This window comes from Dermacentor variabilis, chromosome 9, assembly GCF_050947875.1.
Source record: "Dermacentor variabilis isolate Ectoservices chromosome 9, ASM5094787v1, whole genome shotgun sequence".
NCBI lineage: Eukaryota > Metazoa > Arthropoda > Arachnida > Ixodida > Ixodidae > Dermacentor > Dermacentor variabilis.
The window spans coordinates 150,050,492-150,074,826 of record NC_134576.1 but is presented as its reverse complement, the minus strand read 5'-3'; the positions used below and the strand labels follow the sequence as shown (position 1 = coordinate 150,074,826).

At 47.0% G+C, this 24,335-nt stretch overlaps 1 protein-coding gene across 18 annotated transcripts in view; it reads right to left on the bottom strand.

Annotated features, from left to right (window-relative positions):
* Positions 1–13,768: 13,768 nt before the first annotated feature.
* The window catches only part of Wnk (Wnk kinase), a 541,117-nt gene continuing 530,550 nt past the window's right edge, over positions 13,769–24,335 (bottom strand). For all 18 annotated transcript variants that reach the window (XM_075669987.1, XM_075669988.1, XM_075669985.1 and 15 more), the window contains one exon: positions 13,769–15,151. In XM_075669987.1, coding sequence (XP_075526102.1) covers positions 14,977–15,151 — 175 coding nt within the window. In that variant the 3' untranslated portion in view covers positions 13,769–14,976. The remainder of the gene's footprint in view (positions 15,152–24,335) is intronic.

Here is a 24,335-nt window from a genome sequence, read left to right as displayed (position 1 = left end):
GAAAAGCGTGTGCTAGCTCAGCTAGGCTTCGAGCGGGGAACTCGATGTGTTTCTATGCTGGCGAAGAGAAAACGTAATTTTTAAGGCAAACGCCTTGATCTCCATGTTCCTAAGCCGTGTTGCGAGGTACAGAACATATCACACGATCCAAGGAAGGCCAGAAACGAACCAAAGCATGTCCAGCCGTGTATAATTAAGAGATGCTAATCATTAGCAAATTTAATTATTGATTATAGTGATCGGATTACGGGGGAATAGGTTGAATTACGGGGATTAAGGTGTATTAATTAAGGATTATTAGGGTGCATTAAGGTGAACTACATTAGGCGTTACAAGGCGTTCGCCTTCGTGTCTCTTGATGATGGCAGCGTAATTTTTTAAGGGTAGCTTTTAGGTTACATTCTTCATTCTAATAAAGTAAAGGAATTCTAAGGTTACGTTACTGTTCCATAGATGTTATATTGATGCATAACCATTGAAAACCGCTGTAACCGATAATCTTTTGAAATGACTTGAATTTCGCTGTCCTTCCTTTTTATATTATTTGCTGCTATTTCTGCCTATTATCTTATTGTTGTCCTCATAGGTTTGAATGTTTTTGATTGTTTGTAAACCATGCACCCATCTCCTCACAATGCCCATTGGACCACGAGGATAGGATAATAGGTAAAAAAAATTTGCCTGTAAAATGGACTGCACGCGGTGTTCTGTGCACTATGCATTTTTTAATACCTGGTACACACGTGCAGATTTCTTTTTTATGTCTGATATAAGTGAACGAAAATGGGAAACAGATATTTCATTTAAGCGTAACAAATATTTTATTCTCGCGTAACAACAGTCAAACACGGGCATATAAGACAGGCCTAGATGAGATAATGCACACATACATGAAGAAGATAGATCTAGTGGCAGTGACGCAGTTTAAAGAGCTTCTGTCGTTGCCTTTGCGCTTCCCTCTCTTTGTTGATGCCTTTTACAAAAAAAAAAAAAAAACCGGATCCTCAAGAAAACATAGAACTTCACAAGTGTTGTCAAAGCTGGTTTTTCATGTTCTGGGCACCCTAGTTGGAGAAAGGCCAGTGTCTGCAGCTGACCTGAAAAATCAGCTAGGCTCGCTACATGTAACTCGTTTTTGCTAAAGAACACAGTAAAAGCATCTTCCACGGCCTTCACAGCGGTTGACAAGGTCTGACTAAGATAGACAAGGCCTCCATTGTCAAAATGCGCAATGCAGTAGTGAAGCAGCGTCGGCACTAGCTTCAGCTTTACTTACGCAATGGAAGCCTGCACACTGTGGTCAAGAATTTTGGGCAGTGATCTTTCGTGCAACATAACAGTATAGTAGATTAAAGCACTACTGCTCCTTTTTTCTTGTTTTTTTCCCTGGTACTCACGAAAAGTAAGGTGCATGCTTAGGATACTCAGGAAATATCGTGGGTATAGCGTAGGGTTTCAGGCGTGGTTTAGCGCGGGGAATCTCGTGGACAACGCCGATCACGGTGATAGAGAACGCGCGTTCGACTAAGCTGTTTTCGAAATGTTTTTCGCAAACCACAGCAGTTGGTACCGGCCTTCTGTCCGCTCTCCTGATCATTCTTGCCTATTCTACTGCCGCTTCGTATCAGTGGTGGAGTGAACAAGGATACACGCCCTTTGTTCGAGCGGTGACCGCTTCGACACAACGGCACAAAGCAGGTCTTCTCCTCGCACTTTCTCTTCGGCATTTTCTCACCGCCACCACATAGTACTCGTAATGGCAAGCATACGAACACAGCAGCGACGCACTCACTCTTTGACAACACCAAGAACAAACACGCAACGCTGTAATAACACTGAAAACGCCAACATAGAAACCGACGCAACAGCTGCGAAACTGATATGCGAAGCAGACGACACGCGCAGTCTGCACCCAACCGTGTGGCAGCGACCTCTGTCGGCCACCGTGGGCATTCATTGCAGGCGGCGCCACGCTCCTCCATTGAAAAGAGCGGGTGCACGGCACACTAGCCAGTATATTCTAGGCACTATAGTCGCATTATTGAAATCGCAATCATGTGAAATGAGTCCCCTAAAAATCGCATTGCGACGCGTGCGACAGCACCGATTTTCGTCGTTGCAGTCGCAGCATGTGAAACAGCCTTTAGACGATGGTGAGACGCCCGCGCGTGCTTAGCAGAGCTGTGGCAGTTACCATAAAAAAAAAATATATGCAAAGGGGACAAGCTGTTGTATTCCGCTGAAGTAGTATTTCGCGGTCGCTGTTGTCCAAATGCACGAAAAACGGCAGTGGTCTCCAAGCGCCCAGGCACTACATTCCACTGTACGTTGTCGCTCATGCCACAACCCGTCGCAGGTTGGCAGCGAATACGAGCAGATCGCAGGTTGCAGTAGGCGGTGGTTCTTGGATGGAATCGCATTCACAGTTTCAATCGCAGCTCGTGCAATTAAAGCCTCTCCAGCGGCGCGAAAGTGAACAACGCTAAAAAACAAAGTGTCACTTCCACTCGGAACAGGAAGCTGCAGCTACGTAAGTTCCGCTTGAAGCCGTAAGCTAAGGGGGTGAGTGGGAGAGGAGCGTGAAGGAGGAGGGTAGGTTGGCGGCATAGAGTTTCTCACTATAACACCTAGAGGGTAATCTGGCGCCACCGTCTATGGGAGTTTCTTAAGGGGGCACCGTGCCGTCATGGGAATGACGGTATTGGCGGCGAGGAGTTACGGAGTCGCCATCTATCGGAAGCGCCTCGCTGGCGTATTATGAGGGATCACGTGGCGCGCTCCTCATAGGTTTTGCTGTCAGCGCTCACTGAAAACACCACGCGCGAGCTCTCCCGGACATTTCTGGGAGCACTTTCGAAACGAGAGAAGTTTCTTACTTTCTAAACAATAATCTTGGGCAAACTGAAAGCACACAATCGTTTACAGACGCTATCTCTTTACCGTATACGTACAGTGAACGCCACTGCGCGTGGTCGCCGCGATGGAGTCTCCCGAACCGGCTTCTTGCGTGAAAGGTAGGTAAACGCTGAGAGCAAACTATCTGAAATATGTTTTTATAGTGTTTGTATAACTAAATGGAGCGTAATAGAATGAAGCCTCAATGCAGCGATCGCGCAGATTCGCAGCGACCGACTGCGCGTCTGAATGCTTGTCCGCGTACTGTTTCGCTTTCACCGCGCGCGCGTTTTCGCACCGCGCCATGAGCTTTAGGCCGCAGAATATGAGCATTTGACAGTATACAAGCAACCATTGTTGCGTGGGCGCTATCAGAGCTGTTCAAAAATAATTTCATTGTAGAGACTTCGACGCCTACGGGGACTGTGATGTGCCGTCGCGACGATTCAATCTTTTTTTTTTCTTCTAAATTCTTTGACCTTTCAATACTATTTCTCGAGTTGCGTCGCACTGTATGTTTATCGGTGTTCTCAGCGTGCAATTCCCCGCTGCTCCTTTTTTGTAATCCAGTGCCTTAATTCATAACACAAACATGACCATATGCCATGCTTTTTTTAAATGTGCTTCTTACCGTTGCCTTTCCACTCCACTGAACTTGCCAGTTTCTATAGCATCGACAAGTTTATAGACCAAACCATCATGACATTAGTCGGGCAGCGGAGTTGGGCGAGCGTCTCTGCACATTTTCAGAACATCGCAGTCCGGGCGCCGTAGCAGAAATCTTCCTCGCGTCTGTGCTTGCTGCATACCCGAGTTGTAGCCGATGACTGTTTGCCGGTTTTATGTTTCCCGAGCCAAGCTTCACACAGCTTCTTGTCCTGCGGCTACGTGTGAATAAGGCTGACACCGTGGTCCGTTGCGTGCGTCCGGCATTGCGGCACCGAGCAGTAGCCTACCATGTTGTGCGCCTTCAAAGGCAGCCAATGTAGTGAGAAACTCTATGGTTGGCGGCATAGAGTTTCTCACTACATTACCTAGAGGGAAATCTGGCGCTGCTGCGCTGTGGTATGCATGGGAATGCCGGTATATTGTGACTTCGGATTGGCATCGTTCTCGTAGAGACAGGACACCTTGAAGACGCGCTTGGCAAGTACCGTTCCGTCTGTCACAATGATTCATTTTCTACTAAAACAGCACGTGAAAAGCTTTCCCATGACGGCACGGTGCCCCCTTAAGAAATTCCCATAGACGGTGGCGCCAGATTACCCTCTAGGTGTTATAGTGAGAAACTCTATGTGCCCAACGTTACTAGACTAGGTTCAGTTTTCAAACTCCCGTGACTGCGTGGACCCACCACCGATCCTCGCACCTCGTGGCGCTGCTGTCGCACTTTGCTCGGTCAGCACGGCGCGGACAGGGCGACGAAGCACTGTCCGTTGTTTATGTGTTTTGGCGCGTTGTATACATGCGTGTTTTGCTTCAGTCTCGGTGCATTTTTGCGACGCTCTTATGCATTTTAAATGCCGTGTGCGCTTTGAAGAGTGTACGGGCCGTATCATCCAATTTTATTTGGTGACGCGTATGCATATTTATGCTCCGTTCCTGCAGCGATAACTTACTTTGAATGTGCAAGTCTGCTCGCAAGGGAGCAAAGCTCACGTAGGTTTCAACATTGCACTTGTGAATGCGGTGCTCCGACGAAATAGTGCTAGCTTCATTTTTTTTTATCCCGAAATGAAGTGCTGAGAGTGTGTATATACCGTGTGTCCCAGCTAACTTCAGCCAGAGTTTTCCAAATCAATTTCCTAAACGCGAGACTATACAAACATTTAAAGACGCATTGGTGAAAACACTTGCTGAGTACTTCAGCTGCGAAGTCTGAGGACTCAAGCGCCTTCGCCAACGCAGAGCTGCGCCCGCGTAGAGCTACCTGCGGTGCTCCCGCCCTCTGGCGGCAAACCAAGACAAGGGGGGCACCCGCGATGTACGGCGCCATTACGGCGCCTACGGAGAGTTTGACAACTGAACCTAGTCTAGTAACGTTGGTATTGCCCCCGTTTTTCTGCACGACGATTGGTCTCCCTATGGTGTTCTAGAACACTATAGTCTCCCTGCCGTTGCCCTTGGAAACGCGCGGATCTTGCATTTTGCTTATGTTTTTCTTTTCGTTCGTGCCATTTTTCTCCTCAGCTCGGCTGGCTCGGCGTAGCGAACGTTGTACACTGTGTTTCCTGCTCTATGTGCTAGCGCTATGACGTGCTGTTGCGCACCTAACTGCAGCAAGAAGCCTGAATATGGTTATGCCGTTTTTATATCACAAGAAAAGCGTGACGGCTTGCGCAGGAAGCAGTGGCTGCATAACATCAACTGGCCGAAAGAATTTTGTTCCGACAAAGAACAGCGTTGTTTGCGAGGTCAGGCGTCTTTCTTATTGCTCGTAGCAAAACATCTCGTAATGCTGCATCTTCTTCATTCTTCCGGTCTGCTTACCAGCGTTCTTGGTGCGCGCCAATTTATACGTTGCATAAAATTGAGGTTGTTCTGTGGCGGCCCCATCATCTCGCACATCGCCAACTGCTGTTATTCAGCCGGAAATGCAGCACTATAGATTCTGGTTTCCGCTGTGAACAATTATGTGCGAAGATACAGCCTGTCGATCGCACTTTTCGCGATTGTTAGAATCTGCTGCCTGTTTTACTGAAAATTGAAATAGCGGCTTGTAGAGGAGCTATTATTTCTAGCTTACATCGATCTGTGCGTCAGTCAGATAGAATGAATGCAAACCCTAAAAAAATTACTGGTGCTGGCTAGTCCACATTGCGTTTTTTGAAGTTTTAAATTAAGCGAAAGCCCTTATATCGATGTTTCAAGATCACGTTGTGAACAGAAAATATCACGTGACCCAAGGTAGGCCAGATGCGACCCAAAGCATGTCCACCCCTGTATAAGGGAATGACTAGCCAATTAGTAATTCATTAGGGATTGAATTAAGGTGTATTAGGGTGGTAAGGTGAATTAGGGTTGATGAAGGAGTATTAAGACCGATTAAGATGGATTTGGGTGCATGAACAAGGATTAGGGAGGATTAAGGGGGATGAATGAGTATTACGGACGATTACGCTAGATTAAGGCGAATTAAGGTTGATAAAGGAGGATTAAGACCGATTAGGATGGACTAGGGTGTATTAAGGGGGGACGCGGGGATCAACTCTGGAAAAACGACCCAAAAATCACTTTTTAGAAAGTTGCAGATTTCGAATCTTTGACCCCTTTTCTATAAGTTTTCCAAGTATTTCCGCTGAAAACGACTGCTAAGTGCCATAAATAAATATATACATAAGGCAATACAGCGAAAATTTCGTGAAAATCGGTGGAAAAGTCGCGGTTTTCGAGCGTCCCTAGCTCCGGAACGGCAGTACGCGGCGCGGCTATGCTGGTACCGTTGAAAAGCGCGCCTCTTCGCCTTTCGACTCCTCTCTTTCATTTCCTGATAGAGAGAAGAGCAAGCATAAAAAAGCAAAAAGTCTGAAGGTCGCGGAGCTGCTTGTCGCGGCCGCCGATTGGCTTGCTCCGTCACGTGCGTTCTATGAGCCGTCCCATTGGCCGGGTCTGGAAGCGAGCTGCTGCGGCGTCTGCTTCTCCCGTTTCTTCGCGCGCTGGCTGCTGCCCCTTTGTTTACGTGTTGGATATTCGAGGTACGCCGCCGCTTCATCGCTTTATTCGGATTTTAGTTTTCTATTTCATTTTGTGGTTTCGAGCATGACTTGGCGGACGTGGACGACGAAATACGCGACCAAGCACCGCTTCGGCAGCCGCAAGCGCAAGCCGCCGAACATCCGAAGGATAAGTAGTCCTAGCAGAGTTGCGTCCGTGCGCAAGCTTAGACTGTCGACGCATTGCCGGGCAATTCGCAGGCTGTTGCAGCCTTGAGTTCCAGTGGTGATGATACCGAACTAATAACCGCCTTTTCCGATGCTTCCGGGCCTGCAACGCCCTGTAAATGCTCCGCGACGTACCCCGATTGTGCCACCGCCGTCACCGAGATGAACGACGAAAGTGCGGTCCAAGCGCGAGCGTCTGCGGCCGTGAAGACGAACCGTGCATCAGCAACGGTCGCACCATGCAGTCGCATCTTGAGTCACAATTCATCTTGTCGGAGGTGTTGAATATGACCGCCGCCACTGTCCGCGCGTCACTTGGTTCTGTGCCGGCAACCGAACGGAAGATAGGGTTTACGGCTGGAGGAGCATGCTCGGTGGCGACGGACTCAAGCGAGTCGAGCAGCTGAGAAAGATGCCTTGCGCAAGAAGAGGGCACAAAAAGCACATGAAAGCAAGCATAAAAGATCCAAGAAGCCACGAGATCAACCTGACACCTGTACCTACAAGGCCGGTAGTTTCTAGTCGAATAAACATGGCCCAAAACTTCAAACACCTTTTTCTCAAAACTTTTTTCTACCACCAAGGTCAACTTGCAAAGCCAATATCTCAGCCACCGTTATGAATATTTTTACACCGTTTGTTTTGTTACACTCATTGTGCACCACTGCACACAGTGACATGTTTTGTTTTCAAAATAGTTGCTTCAATAATTTGTTATCTTTTGTTTTCACAGTCGAGATTTTCATGCAACTGAAGTAGCTGCAAAAGAATGAAAATATAAAAAAATTCTGTTAGGCAAAAAAAATTACAGGAATGTCACTGTGTGGAGGATACATATAGGAGTGCCATCAATGTTTGTTTGAACTCCTAGCACCAATATACAGGTGTGCAGGCATTTTGCAAAAATGAAAGCAGAACAATTTTGTAAACAAAAAAGTACTTCAGATATTGCAGCCATATTTTCACCATATTTTCACAGTTTTGTTTATGTGATATTATTAACATCTGTGCAAAATTTAATCAAAATCGGATGGTAAATAAAAAAGTTAGCTTTGATCCCCACACGACCGGTCGGTCGTGGATCCCCATATCCCCCCTTAAGGAGGAATGAGGTGGGTGAACAAGTATTAAGGCGGATTAGGGTGCATCATGGAGTACCCCTGTTACACGGGCACTTTAACGGCCGTTAAGGAAAACGGCAGTTGGCCGTTAGGCGGAGTTACACGGCAGCGCGAGTAATGTTGGAAATCCAACGGCGATTGACACCAACGGAGCTTGCCGGTCTCCGTTTCGCCGCTGTTTCCATAGACGTCCTGAACAAATGTAAGCTTCAAAGTTCCAAGTTACCAGTGAAACACATTGGTTAGCGCTGTGTGTGTCCCTTTGTGTCTTCTTTTGTCCTGTCTTTGAAGCGCGCTACCGTACTCCCCTTGAAGATGCATTACCAACAAGCCCACATTGCAACCCTCATGAATTTCTTCTCTAAATATGCAAGACACGTCAAGAATAAGCATAATCAACAAAAAAAATATTTTGCAGAAATTTTTTTGGCGATAAGGGGAGAACCCCAGGCAGGAAACTGGAAGTGACCTTCACCCCAAGCCACCTAAGGCTTCGTTTTCAATTAGCATAGGCAACTCTCATCATATGTGAACCGCAGGTGTACAATTAATTTGCTATACATCACATGTGTGACACCACTGCACATGGAGAACCTGTCTCCTCTGACCTTGCATTCACAAGACAGTGCGTCACCTGCCAAACTTCTTCCTCATCCAGTGTTCCTGCTCTAAACCAGCAAATGGCTCCTGCTGCCTGTCATACGATCAGTGTTGGCCGAAAACATTTAGCCACAAACGTCATAATCAATACTAAAATTCTGCAAGAAAAAAATTTTTTTTTTATTTTGCCTGTAGGCAACACTCATCAATAAAGGGTTAAATAAAGCTGTTTTCGGCACTCAAGGTCCGATCCAATAAAAGACCCCTTACCAATTACTCTGCATTCTGTTATGCGAGGAAGACACAAACATGAACAGAACACTGCGTTAGATTTTTAAATGTGTAAGCATTTCTATGCTTACCCAATGAGAAAATTGTTCGTCCCTCTGTCCATCTATCCCGTAAGACGACCGCTTTCGCGATAGTACCCATAGCATCGAGTGAATTCACCTTTGTGCTGCCTCTCGCTTCAATGCCAACGAAGCGGCAAGAACATGGCACTCACGGACCTCTTGGCACATGCTTCACTCTGCCACTTTCGCAGATCGCTTTCAAGATACGGGCCCGCGCATCTCTATTCAATGCTAAGTAAGTGGCGAGAACACAGTGTGTGAAGCTATCAGCAGTCAGCACTCTGTTGGCATCGCAGATTGCTTTCAAGGTGTGGCCCGCGCGGCGGTGCCATACGAAGTCGCCACCTGAGTACGTTTGGTCATGGTTCATAATGGTTTGACGCACATGGATAAGGCGCTAAAGAGTGATAACACCTTATAAGGATCAGAACTTCATCAGCGCACCTGGCGCCGCCACCTACAGTACTTTGCTTGCTTCATCAATGCTCCTTGTGCCGCTGTCTGCCCAGTTCGTGTCACCACAATGTTGTCGTTTGTACAAGCCTGATCAAGATGAAGTTTCATAACATAGATAATGACACCAGCATGGAGACGAGCAAGTGGCACTAATGCTTACGCCTACTTAGACAACTTCCAGAGGAGTTATTTTTCTTTTCTCTCAGTATACTTCACATGCCGTATTTACTCGAATCTAGCACACACCTTTTTTCCAATAAAACGGGTACAAAAATTGCATGCGCATTAGAATCAACTATGACCCTGAATTCGCATTACCATATCGCCATCGGCATTCGAAAAATGGGTGCCTCATACGCGCTTCTAGCCTAGCTACCGTAGCTTCCTCCATGTCCATACCTCCAGGTTGTGCGTGTAACCAGGCACTGGTGTAACCTAGTCTACCGCCTGCCTTCCCGTTTTATGCGTTTATTCAATCAGCATGGAAGCACTGACTGCGAAGATACGCCGAGTCCACCATGATGCCGCATTTAAAAGGAGAGTTGTCATGTGTGGGGAGACAGATGGAAATCGCATCGCAGATGTTTGGAGTTCCCGAAACTTGCGCACGGGACTGGCGCAAACAGAAGGAGAATATTTTCGTCAGCAAAGGAACAAGGAAGGGTTTCAGTGGACCAAAGCAGGGCCTCTTTGCCGATATAGAAGAGCTGCTCTCGGAATACGTGCAAGAGCAGCGAGCGGCACAGCGGCCTGTGACGACCAATCTGCACAAAGTACAGGCGATGCAGAGTGACTTCAAAGCGAGAAGGTGCTGGCTATCAAATTTTATGAAAAGAAAGGCTTTTCTCTTCAAAGGCGGACAGGCACAGATGCTGCTCTGCTTTGACATGCCTGCCACCACAACCGTTGAAAAGAAGGGGGCGAAGCAAGTGCACATTTTGTCTTTTGGCTACGAAAAACTAGAGTCACCGCAATGCTTTGTTGCACTGCGGATGGGCACAAGCTGCCCCTGTATCTTATCTTCAGACGAAAGACGCTCCCGAAATCATGTTGCCAAGTGGCGTGATTGTGCACACAAATGAAGAAGGTTGGATGACCACGGAGGACTTGGTCACTGACTAGACTGATAATGTTTGGCAGAAGAGACCCGGCGGCAGTTTGCATCTGTGTGGGATGCTTGTGCTCGACGCATTCAGGTGCCACTCTGACCAGCGCATGAAAGACACGCTGGCTGCATGCAACACCGACCTTGTCGTGATACCCGGCGGCATGACATCACAGCTCTAGCAGCTCGATGTTTGTTTGAACAAGCCAGTGAAAGACAGAATTCGGTCGCTCTACACCGAATGGCTTGTCAGTGGCTGCCACGAATTCATACCTGCCAATAAAATGAAGCGTGCCTCGCTGCAGGACTTTGCTGGATGGGTGAAAGATACATGGCGCACGATCCCGTCTGCCATGGTCAACAAGGCCTTTAAAAAGTGTGGGTTTTCGAATGCCATGGACGGCACCGAGGATGAAATGCTTTGGTCTGTTGATTGCGATAAAGAGTTGTCTGATAGTGACGACGAGTGATATCTATTGCCCCACGCGACTCGTACTGGCGCAGTGAATATCTTGGTGGCAAGGTATGCCACTTCCATTTGTGTTTTTATTCATTGCAACTTTAGTGTATTTGGAATAAATCTGTTTTTTCCAAATGAGAGAAAATAGTATTTCTATATGAAAGCACGAGGTGCGTGCTATTGTACTCCTTTTATTTTTTTGGTCACAGAAAACGGGTGCGTGCAGTTACAATCGAGGGCATGTTAGAATCGAGTAAATACGGTAAATCTGAGAACAGTGCAATAGCGCGCTCGATGAAGCAGATGTTTTATTTGTTTTAGCAGCGACCAGCAAGCTTAGTTTTTTTTTTCGTATGCGTTTCGCAAACGCTACTGATGAAAAGCTATATGCGCAAGTATACATACAAGAGACACATGCTGCTTGTAGAACAAGCAAAATAACTGTCCTCCTAGGCAACTACAATAACATAGCAGAATGAAAGTAGACACTACGACTGAAATGCACGTGCAATCATTGCGCGGCATAAAGCCACAGAAAAGAACTTACTCTTAAGACATAAATAGACGTCGTATGTAATTAGGAACACAATATTAGTGGTCTGATCGCAAGCAGCAGTTTCCAATGGCGCAACTATAACATAGACTAAAGAACCAGCTGACTAGAGTGTACTAGAATACGGTTGAGTGGGATGAGCAGCCAGAGCAGGGCATGCTTTGCAGTGAGGTGTCCAGCGGCAAAAAATAGTGTGACGGCACTGCAATCGAAGTGGATTGGGCCACGTCAAGGTCGTGCCTTGATGCAGCATGACCTTGATGGCAGCGAGCAGCACGTGCTATGACAGAGTAGGTGAGCCTCAGCTAGGTGACTGGCCACGGCCGTCTGGTGCTGAGCGATCGGGCAGTGATGAGACGCTCTCCCTATGTCCATAATTATCCGCATTCCGCCAACTTCATTCTTGACGCCTTTTAAGCGCATCCCCCCGTCCTTCTCACATCCATCGCACACTCCCCTTCTTAAAATTATTTTCCGTTAGTGACAGGCCCTCTTCAACATTCACTGGGTTGTTGAACGGCGCAGCAGCCCCTAACATTCCTATATTTCTGTTTCTGCATGGACTTCAAGAACATTCACCCACCTGCCCTCCCATCTGTTTGTTGTGGCGATTTCCTAGCTTCCCTGGCCCAGCACCACCATCCTTTATATATTTTGCTGTGCCCAAATCATCGTGCTGTGGGTCTTTCTTTCTTGTGCTGTTTTATGCCCTGTTTTCATTCTTAACAGCGTGTACAAACTAGCCTAACGGCAAGCTCTTATCAAGTTTATTAACATAATGAAATTCAAAGAGAAGGGAAAGGGAAGGAAAAGAAGAGAAAGAAATGGGGGTGGTGGTGCTTATTATGTGTTTCCTAGACAAGCTACTCACAATATTTTCGGAATGCTTTTCTTCTATGCAGCGTGGTCAAAGATTCGGTCTAGTACCACGAATGAGAAGCTCTTCGACTACATGAAAACCTGGTGGGGAGGAACAATGCCTCCAAGTTTTATGCATGCACTGATCCCCTTCAGTAGTTATGAATAATATGATGCAGAATGAGGAAGAAACATGCCATGAGTGGGGCTCCAATGCTCTGTGCACGGGAGAGGGGATCGCCCGCATGACACGTCCCCCACCACCTCCTTCCCTTCGGATAGCCACTAGCCCTCACTTTGCTTTCACGTTCAAGCTTTCCCTTTCATCCCCATTTCGCTCTTTCTCAGCCCACCTCCTGAAACTTTCTGTTCTGTGGGAAAGGGGGGAGGGGTTCGTCAGAAAATTCTGAGGGGGGGTCCTCCCCCTCCCCGACCTGTCTTCAAAACCAAAAGACTTTGTTACTGGTGCTTTGTCTCACTCAAAGCTGGTGAAGCGAGCTATCATGAATCGTTGTTTTGCTAACACGCTGCACAAACCTTGTTCTTACTTTATGTATGGAAGCTTTAAAAGGCAAAAAGAGTGTCTGTTGGATGCAGGTTACTCCAACTACCTTCTTGTTTCAGTGGCACATCGTGTGCTGGGAAAGTTCAGAAAACTGAGAGGCGGGTGCTAGTGCCCTAACAAAGACAAAAAAAAAGGTAGTTGTGCTGGATATACATCCAATGGTTTCGAAGAAAGTGGCCCGCAAGATTAAAGTGGACAGTATTTTCTATGCCCCCAGAGACGTTCAAGAATTTGTAGGGCTACGTAGTATAATGAGCCTACATAATAAGCCGTTCGTAATGGTGCATTGTGACTGTGAGAAGCGTCCATTTCCTTTTATGTCATGCAAATAGGGTGTGGTTTATAGCATTACATTCTATACACGCATTCTAAGCAGGCATAGGGCAAAACATAAGTTGCCTAAATGATAGGTTAAGAAAGCATAAAGAAAAGATGTGTGGTAAACTCTGTAAGTGAGCTTGATTGCAAAAGTGGGCGCTACATGCATCAGCGCCCTGTCCTGTATGTAGAACTGAGTAAAATTGAAATGGCTTATCTGGACTCTGCAGAACAGCATGCGCAGTAATTTGCCTTGCGCTGTTTCTGTGGCTGTAAGCTTATCACTTTTCATATTTAGAATACCGTTGAATGCAAGTACACCGTCCTTGTCTTGTCTCCAAGTAGATAAAGCACTAGGGTCCCAGCACATGCTTCACGTTTTGTTCATGCACTCAGCAATGCAATTATAAACCCAACTAGGTGTTTGTGTAGCATATTATCACCTTTTTTAGACAGGCTATTTGTTAGCAGCTGAGTTGGCTTTCAATTGCACGGAGCACTGCTGTTGTGCACTGATAAAATGAGTGGCCTAAGAAAGGCCTCTCCAGCTCCCGCTTCAACTGCAAATGAGCTAGACTACAAAAGAACCATGGCGCAACGAAATTGTATACAGCATCCTTTTTATTATTAAATATGTACGAATATTACCTAGAAACTTGCATTTTTTTCTCTACATCATTAGCAAGCATTCTAATAAATGTCCAGTTGCTGCTGCCACAGCACCAGAAAAATTGCTTGCAGCAATAAAAGAAACGAGATAGGTAAACAAAATGAGGGGGGGGGGGGGGGCAAGTGCCATGATGTCTCTACACCTGTGGTCATCACTCACTCGAAAAGTCTTCCTCCTCTCACATAGGCGGCCATTCACTCACGTGACAGTCAACACTTGCACTTGCTCCAACATCACTGTCACGTGCCATGAAGAAAGAGACACAGATAAAAAATGGGACACCTAAAAATCACCACCTTCACGGAAGACTGTGCTCCTCTCCCTTGTGCGAGGAGGATTCCATCAGTTGAAAGAAATGTGGTTCATCTACGCCTCAGCTAATCGACAACAGGGAACGACAAGGCTCTAAGTCATCAAAGCAGAGGACTGCTGGTCACCGTGCATATCTGTTCAGATGCTGGCCCCTTCACCATGTGCATCGAACTTGCCAATAAAACAGAGCAAAGAAAGAGAGGCCACAAAAATGGACGCCCACCTCCTTCACGAGATGGCATGCTAAATTCTCAGCACTGGTCACAGAGAAGAAGGGGGGGACTGCCTTGCACTGCTATGCATGTGTGCATCAGCAGTTGACTCAAAGAGCCTCAACATCCGGCTCTGCACTTTGAAGCTGGTCCTCTCCTTCAAAGCAGACGACAGCACAGAACCAAGAGCACATTCCTTGTCAGGCTTAGGCTCCTTTGAGAACGAGGAAAAAAGATCACCCCATAAAAAGTGAGTGATTAGCCACTGCAGGAGACCAGCATATTCAACAAGAGTTGATCTACAATGCTGAGCAACTATAAAAAATGCAACCCTGACGGAGTGAATAACTGCACCTAAAAGCAGAGAGTGTAATGCTTGCTCCTGCGAAGTGTGGGAATGGTGGTAGAGGAATTCATTTTCCCTTAGATGTAAAACTGCCCAAGGCTCTGCTGCAAACATGGTGCGGCAGGTTCCTGCACAAAAAGTGCGTATGAAAGCAGTGAAGCATGGAAATTCTATTTTTGTCTTGGCTGCCATGCAGGGAAAGCTCCGGGGCATTTGAAGAGCTGATATTCTTGCACAGTGGTGCTCAAAGTGCGTCCACTTTGAAGAGTCATCACTGGTGACGGTGCATGCCTCGTCCAAACTGCAGGGGTGGATATACGGGGGGTCCTTCCTTCAGGGCCACTGTGCTGTGCCTCTGCTGCATCAGCTGGTGAAGTGTGGGCTTAGGCTCTGGGCTCAGGGATGTGGGGCATGCCCGTGCTGCTGCGCCATTCAGCTGCACCAACCTGCGAGGCCAAGGAAATTCTGAGTGCGCTTTCATTCATTCTACACACATTTACCACTACATGTGGTCTGGCAGCAGCAGCAACATTTTGCAAATGACAGCAGGTAGTAATACAAAAGCAAGCCACACAACAGCCATCAAGCTGCAGATGATCTTATTCAAGAATCCGCGGCATAATGCAGTTAAACCTCTACATTACAAGGTCGGTAAAAATCGCCAATTCGTTATATAAAAATTTCAGTGTTGAAGTTCGACCTCACATTCAAAGTACAGCAGCCAGACCGTTTTTCTTACAGCAAAGGCGCCATTAAAAATGGGCAGCCTGAAAAAAAAAATTTAATGAAGAAAAAATTGTTTTGATGAATTTGAGAAGTTTGCGACTAAAGTCATGGTTTGATGCTGTCTTGACAAAGATCTCTTCACTAAGGCCATGCGACATTCGGAAAGCTCCCCCAAAAGATGCACTGTTGTGATCAGTGCAAGCGGATCTTTCAGGCCACTCCGCAGGGTGACTTGCCTCCATTATAGCCCAGAGTAGGACAACACCATATGTATGTTCACCTCAGCGAACTTCGCTGCACCTACTCCGACCAATGCTGTAACAAAACCCTTTAAATGCCGCTGTTACATTTCGCCTACGACGCGCGGTAAAGCCGGCGAGGATACAACAGACGCCAGGGCTTCGTTCAAAGCGGCAGACATTTTGGCCCGTTCGGCGCCGCCGCTACGCCTCCCTGCCAAGCGCGTCCAGGCATGTTCCGATGCCACGTGTCTTCATGTGCGTGTGTGAGTGTATGTGCATATTGGTGCCCACGCTTGTCGAAGCGCGGCAGCCGGGGAGAGGAGCTCCCAACAACTGTGAAGCAAGGGGGTCCGAGCGGCGCCGACACGACGGCTGCTCCTCCTTCTCTTCCCATTGTGCCCACGCTTGTCGAAGCGCGGCAGCCGGGGAGAGGAGCTCCCAACAACTGTGAAGCAAGGGGGTCCGAGCGGCGCCGACACGACAGCTCCTCCTCCTTCTCTTCCCATTGTGCCCACGCTTGTCGAAGCGCGGCAGCCGGGGAGAGGAGCTCCCAACAACTGTGAAGCAAGGGGGGTCCGAGTGGCGCCGACACGACGGCTGCTCCTCCTTCTCTTCCCATTGTGCCCACGCTTGTCGAAGCGCGGCAGCCGGGGAGAGGAGCTCCCAACAACTGTGAAGCAAGGGGGTCCGAGCGGCGCCGACACGACGGCTCCTCCTCCTTCTCTTCCCATTGTGCCCACGCTTGTCGAAGCGCGGCAGCCGGGGAGAGGAGCTCCCAACAACTGTGAAGCAAGGGGGGTCCGAGTGGCGCCGACACGACGCTGCGCCACCTTATCCCATTGTGCCCGAGCGGCACCGTCACGTGCTCGTCTATAGAGGGGTTCCTTCTTGCCCTCAACTGCGAGAGTATAAAAGTAGCTGCCCCCGGACACCAAAAAGGGGCTCCGATTTCTTCTGTTGATTAACGTGCACTCCCGTCTCTCTACTTCGGTCAACCTGACCGCCAACTCTTTGCGATGTTAGAATAAACAAGTTGTTTTGTTGTTACCAGTCGACTCATGCTTTGCCGGGACCTTCGGATGCTTCCAGTTGTTCCCCAGGCCGCCAGGCCAACGCTACCCTTGGGGCTTGCGACCCAGGTGCAACAACGGGCGTCAGCGCCGAGTTCCCAACAACTCGTACCAGCGGTGCGATTACAACAGCCGCAAATAAAGCTTTGCTTTCAATTGCACAGAAGTAGAGTGACAATTTCAGTGATGGCCACTTCGCTCACGGTCACACACGCTATTTGAATGTTCCTTTAGTGATATTTTTTGCGTTGGGAAAAAGGGGAAGAGTGAAACCTGACACCTTGTGGCCACCTATGTGTGTGTCTAGTACTTAAAATGCCCACTCCCGACTCCACTCTCTGTGGTGGTGTAGTGGTTTTGGCAGTGCGCTGCTAAGCTCGAGCGCATGGAATTAAGCCCTGGCAGTGGCAACCGCATTTCTATGGTGGTGAAGTGCAAAAACACCAGTGGTACCATGGATTGGACGCACATCAAAAAACTCCAGACGCTTAAAAATGAATTCATAGTCCCTCACTATGATCTTCCTCAAAATCATATTGTGGTTTTGGCATGTAAAACCCCAGAATTTACTTTTTCAAAATAATTAGTTCTCCAGACAAAGCCACAATAGAGCATTGGGGCTGATAACCTTGATTTTTTATCTATGCCTTTTTAGTGACTTATTCAGTGGCATTAGTGCAAGCCTTAGGTGAAATCCCTGCCGTGTGATTTTTGTGGAAGAAATTAATATACAGTAATCCCTCATTATAACGAAATCGCTTCATTTGAAATTTCTTCCGGTCCTGACCCAAATGCATGCATTTTAACCGCATTACTTGTAGCACACAAAGAGCTTGAGCCGCTCAGAGCGAAGCGGAAGCATTGCTGCCGCCAAGCGGCGGTGACCCTTTTGCGCACGCAGTGTCAAATTAATACCGCCAACGAATTGGTCTTATGCAGGCACGGAAGAGGCCACAAAAGTACCGAACCCATGACCGATAATTGCCTAGTAATGGGTACCAAGCGAGTGCCGAGTGCTCCCAGCTGTTTACTGCGGAGCGAATGGAAGCTGTCAAATTTCATGGTGCAGCGCGCCCGAACCGTTGATCTTGGTCGCAATCGCATCGCTGGTGTCCCCTGTGACAGAACCCCCCAAAAAATTTTTTTCCTGATGCTTTCTGATAGCAGAAAGTCGTAGTCTCTTGGATGCCAAAAAGTGCCCACAGACCACGGGCAGACTTACGCTGTAGCATTCTATGGGGTGCGCTCGATGAGCAAAATTTTACCGGTCTAAAGAGCACTTCAGGCACTGAAACGTATTGAAAATCGCCGTTTATAAGTGCCATGTGCGACATGACGAGCTATGTTAACAAATAGGGAAGATGACTTTGAGGAAGCTGGTCTAGAAATTTGCTCCCCGCTCCCCATAATTGGCCTGCATCGTAATAAAACACCGCCCCGATTTTTGTTGCACTTTTCATGGTGCAAATCGACCGATAACTTGCTGAAAACACGAAAAATTCGAGCGTTGCCAGGGGCAAGTCAGGCTGTCAACATGGTGGGTCAACGAAAGCTGGCGTTTCCCCGGCGATCTTCTCGAGCCGGTCATGGTTGATTTGTGCCATCGGACTTTAGACAAACAATCTAAATGCGCGGTAGGATCATTGAATTTTGTTACTAGACATTTGTCAATGGTGCAGACGTGGCACGGTGCGTGAACACTAACATTCCAACTGCAGAATTAGCACAGTGTCGTCGACAACGGTGCGCCGAGAAACGCTTGTTTTGCAAACTTCACAGCTGCACAACACCTCGGGAAAAAATTGCCCAGTGATCATGCAAAGCCCCTACTGAAAAATCGTTCAGTTTTCATGACCGCGCTGCGTACCTACAATGAGCGACTAATCGTTTTTTGAGCACAACAAACACAACCACAGACTTGAACCATGGCATTTGCGGCACTTTCCAACGTGATACCCTCGTAGTCTTCCATGACCTCCACAACCCCCCCTATAAAAGTGGCCACTGCTTTCCCCTCCTCATTCGTTATCCAGTCTACGAGCAGTTTGGATGCCAGTCACTCCTCTCACTCGCCTTCATGTCAACTCCTCGCCTCCTCGCTGCCAGTTTCGACGTTGCTGCTCCTCCAAAGCTGACCTCTTCCGGCCTGCCCTCCAAAGCACAATCTTCCACCAACGGGTGCCTTTCCGCGGTTCCTGCTTTTTGGTCTCCTCAATTTCGATCGTATTTCCTCCACTACATGAGAAGCCAATGCCAAGCCCACCATTGCAACCGTCGCCATCACCAGCGCGCACTGATGAGGAAAGCAAGAGATGCCCTGACAACATTTTGAAGCTTCTGCCTTCTGCATCGCCTGCCGCATTCAGTCACTTTGGCGCTGATGGCGCTTGCGTTTGGATCCGTGCTGCAGGCCATATGATTGCGTGTTATTCGATGTGCTTCGTTAGGCATGCCTCGCGAGTGCTTTTGTGGTCTATTGTGATAAACGGCTCTGTCAGTCACCAGGCAAAAGTGTTTTGACTTTAGAACAGAAAGTTCTGCTGATAAAAGAAGTGGAAAAAGGCGGCTGGCAGAAAACTGACATTACAAACGAATTCAGCATACCGCCATCAAATTTGTCATTTGTATTGAAAAACAAGAAAGCTGTGCTGGATGGCTTTGAAAAGAGCTTCTCAGCGAAGAGAAAGAGCAATCACGATTTGAAATACCGCGACATGGAAGGTGCACTACTGTGGCAACTTCAACGTCTCCAACCTCTCGCCCTCCAAATGGGCCATGAAGATTTCAAGTGCAGCAATGGCTAGCTTGAGCGGATTAACCCTTTGAGGGTTGATTTTTTTTATTGCAGATTCCAGTTCTTCTTAGGGACTTATTTCGAAAAAAATGTACTGTAATTTTTCTAGGGTGACTGTAAAGTGAGAAAAAAATCTTTTGCGTTGGTATATATGCACTCTTCATTCACGAATAACAATAAAAAAGGAAATAAACTTAAGCGGAAATAAAAATTTGATGCATTTTTATGCACATAGTTCAAGGCTTTGAAAATCCGCGCACGAGAATATTTCGCAAGTCTCAAATGTTCCTGCTTTTACACTAATACGTACATCCATAGCGTAATCGAACTGTGTAGGTGCGCGCACTCAAGAAAACTGTTTGGTTGTGTGCCCATCAATAAAAGCAACACATGTGACAAACTTCCGCTAATCTTCATCTTATCGCCAACAAGCTAGGGCAATTAGCTTTCGCGAGTCTTAAAAAAAAGAAAAGAAACGGAAATGCATGCACGGCGGCATCCTTGCAATGCGCACCCCTGAGAGCAATAAATGAGCGAGAAACAAGCGGTTGCCCTTTGAGCTATTAGTAATGAGATAGCCATCACTTTTGCATGCACAAAAAGCCGAAACCGTCAGCGAAACAATGACAAGGACAAGGAAAGGACAAGGAAGGAACAAGGACACGTGGGAGCAAACTAGCATTAAAACAAACCATGCAACGAAAACCGAGAGAGGGAGGCGCGCGAAAAAAATTCCCTGCATCCCCACATAGTGGCAGCACATGACAGAAAAGAAAAAGTTAGGAAATTGATGCACTTTTTAAATGTACATACGGCGCCGTATATTTACGTCATTGACCGTCAAAGGTTTAAGAAACGACACAGCGTGACCTCAAATCATTGGCAAAAGCGCAGCCGTGAACCGTGACACTGTAGACATATGGTGCCAACATCGGCTCCAAGCTCTACTTGAACAGTATGAAGAGAAAGACATCTACAACCTAGATGAGGCTGCATTTTTCTACAAGATACTACCGAATTGCATGTTCACTACTGCTGGCGGAGCGTCATCTGGAGGAAAACAGAGCAAGAAGCACGTCACAGTGCTGTTTGGTGCCAATGCAACAGGCAAGGACAAGCTTTCCTTGTTGATACTGGGAAATGCAGAGAAGCCACGGTGTTTCCGAAAAGCAACTATTCCCAAGGAATGCATCTACAGAAGTAAGAAGCGAGCATGGATGACTACTGCTATTTTTGATACTGCCTTCTGGATAGACGGTTCGCCGAAAAAAATTGGCAAGTGCTTTTGATAATTGACAATTGTCCGAATATGGGAAAATCGACAACCTCAAGACGATCGCTGTGGAATTTTTGCCTGCAAACGCAACCGTGGTACTGCTACCGATGGATCAGGGCATCATTGAGGCCACCACCTGGAAGCTGTACTGCAAGGCTCTTTTGCAGCGCATGCTCACGGCATATGATGCTAGCAAGAGGTACAATATTGATTTGTTTGGTGCAGTCCATTTGCTGAACTTTTCACGGAAAGAACTCGCACCTTTTGAGGTCGCCAACTGCTTTGCATATGACGGCTTTTCCTGTGCCGTTGTCAGTGACCCTGACGATGACTGAACTTGCAGTGATCTGCACGAGGCTGTTCATAAGATTGCTGGCCAAGAGGCAGAAAGCGACTTCGGGACATACGCATTGGCTGATGCAGCGGCGCCCATGGTCACCCCAGTGATGAATGCGGAGATACTAATTGACACTGATGGTGGCCCCGACGAAGACGAAGAGCCACGTGAAGCGCCAACTATGGTGCAGATGCAGAAGTACCTAGGCCTGCTGCGAAATAAGGTTGAATGCATGGGCGGCAACCACGGCTTCGTGCAATGCTTGGTGAAAAGTAGAGCAGGGGTTGCTCGTGCCTGGCAAGAAATTGAAACAGCCAAAACTCACTGCCTCTTTTACACTTGAATAAAGTTTTGCTTCACTGAATACATTGTATTTTGACTTCCTCGCAGTTGTGGTGCAATTAAAGCTTGACTGCTTTAGCTTTTCTTAAGTGGTTGCTTTTATCCAATTACCGCTTAGAACAAATTTTTTCGCCATCCTGCTGACTTTGTTACAATGTGGGATTACTGTATGTAGATTTACTTGTGGGAATTATTTTAATATGCCTGGAATTATGTATGCCTGAAATCATGGGCTACTTAAGATTTTCACTTTGGCTACTGTTGGGCTACTACAGAGGCCAATTTGACAATGCGTGGTTGGAGCGATCTGGTAACCCTGACCAATGGTTTGTCGCAGGAAAAACACTCACTTGATTCAACCTTAACTTGAAGGTAGTTAAGCAAGTCATTAAGTTTTTGTACAGTTGATTTCTGTCACTGCACCAGTTAAGGCTCCTGCCTCTACGGTAGCCTACGATGACATCCTGCAGAATGGCATTCATCAACATTTTGCACAGCATGGTCGCATGAGTTAATCCCGAAACTCCAAGAACCTTGAGTCCTTTAGTGTTATTCTTATATCGGCAGGCCTGTGACACTGCTAAAGCAGCTCACGGGTCAAAGTGTTCACAGCTTCTCTATACAGCAGAACCTCGTTGATATGATCCCGTCATTACAATTTCCTGGCGGCAACTTTCGCTACTGAGAACCCAAAAAATTACCCAATACAGTTTCGGTTCTTTTTTACTGGTTCACAGATTCCAAGAAAACACAATTTTTTTGCACGAACGTTTGGTACATAGCCAAACTGTGATTGCATATGTTTTCCAGCTGGTAGATCTTGGATAAACAAAAAAGGCACGAGGCACGCACGACAAGAATTGTAGCTGCTAGCTGCCGCAGCTTTCCTGCAATACTTGCCTGCCCGTCTCATGCGAAAATGCCGCTGCGCACTCAGTTTCTTATTCTAGTACAAGAAAATCTCCTCCTGGGTTATTGCATGCTGCATTCACAGCTATCCTATTGCAAAAAGCATCTTCTCCTATCTGTTTTACAGTGCACGGGGCATAGTGCCACTGGGAGTGTGCTGCATGCTTTTAATAGGCGATAACCCAAATTCACTGCTGTTCCCTGCTGCAGGCGGCACGAAGTGAGCGTCATGTTTCAATCTGGTGGAATCGTAGGCATCGTATTTCAGTGTCGTCAACTAGGTAAATTTTGTTTGGCAATAATAATATGCAATAGCAAAATGACAACATGTGTCGGCATCTCGTGCCCCAATGATTTGTGCCAAGTGGGCACGTCGAAACTTCCTGCCGAAATGCCCCATTCAAAGAAGCTTCTCACACTGGTCAACTTCGAGTAGCGCAAACTTAAGTCTGCCAAAGCTGCCAAAATGTCAACACGCCTCTCAGGCAGCTCAGGCCCCATCAGCTTGGCATGTGTCAGTGTCTCGTGTTGTAATGATTCATGCAACGCTTAGCACTATGCAGATGTTTGAGCCTGGCAAGTTCTTTTGGGACTTTGGATTGTATGTTTTCCCAGTTACTACGTTTTTTTCTTGCGTTTTTTTTTTCTAAACATTGTGAATGAGGGTCTACTATATAGTTGAACCTCGGCATCACGAACTTCGATACAATGAATTTTTGTATAACAAAGTATTTTACATTTTATAAATTCTTGTCCATGGAACACCAGGTATTTTGAACCTCAGTTTAATGAAATGTGTTTATACATAATTTCTATATAATGAAATTTCACCGCTGCCTCGAAGGAATATCGAGAAAATAAATTGAAACTGCCGTGAATGCAGATGGTAAAATGGCTGAATTACATGCGGCTGCTTGAGATTGCACCTCTCAAATTTCTCAAATTGTGCACTGTGCTGCGAATGCCGAACGAAAGCAGCGTCACATTCCATATAAAGTCCAAGTGCAATAAGATCCTGTTGTGCCACATGCTATGTATGCGTTGGGTGCGAGGGAAAATGTGGAAGAGTGAATCGAGAGCGTGATGAGCGTGGTCTTCCTGCTTGAGCAAGTGGAAAGGGAGGAGAGGAGCTCGCTCGCAATAGCGCGCACAAGGGCAGGCGGGTTCTTTTCTAGAAGTGCAGCTGTGGCTGCGCATGGCTGTCAGCGGGGCTGAGACGCATACACAACCTGTGCGCCCTGCTTTAGAAGTAATCTGCTGCCTGTGCAACGACTGGGTGCGCCAAGATGTTATGGCATCGTGCGCTGTCTTTCCGCACGTTTAGTGCTAGAGGTAGTGTGATCTCGAGTTGCGGAGATTCGTTGACGCTATAAGCAGACAAAGCAGGCGCTTCTCTTTGCCAGGGCTTTTCATTATGTCCCACTGCACGTGGCACTATCAGCAGCGGGGCAGAAGTGGACGAAAGTGTGGCTGGCTTCGCTTCGTACCACCGATGTGAAGATATTGTGGACATGGCATAAAACTGTATCTTTCACCAACTCTCAAATTTAACAAAATTTTTTTTCTCATTCAGATTTACTTTTTCCGATTGCCCGATAATTCGGAAAATTCTTTGACCTCTTCCACGCAAAAAATAAATAAAAAAATCAATTAGCGACTTTACTCATTTGCATAAAAGATTGAAATTCAACCCAACGAAATTTCGATATAACGAAGCAAATTGCCAATTTTACCAACTTCGTTATATCGAGGTTTAACTGTACATTGGGATGAGTGATTTGTGAAACCTTAAGATGCGATGATAAATTAGTTTCCTCTCCATCTAGGCTTTTGGCAATTCTTATGCACATGGTGTGACTAACTAACATTGCAGCATGCGGGCCTGTAAACTCGTACAAGCAGAGGTGGCTCAAAAGTGGAACGAAGAGTACAGG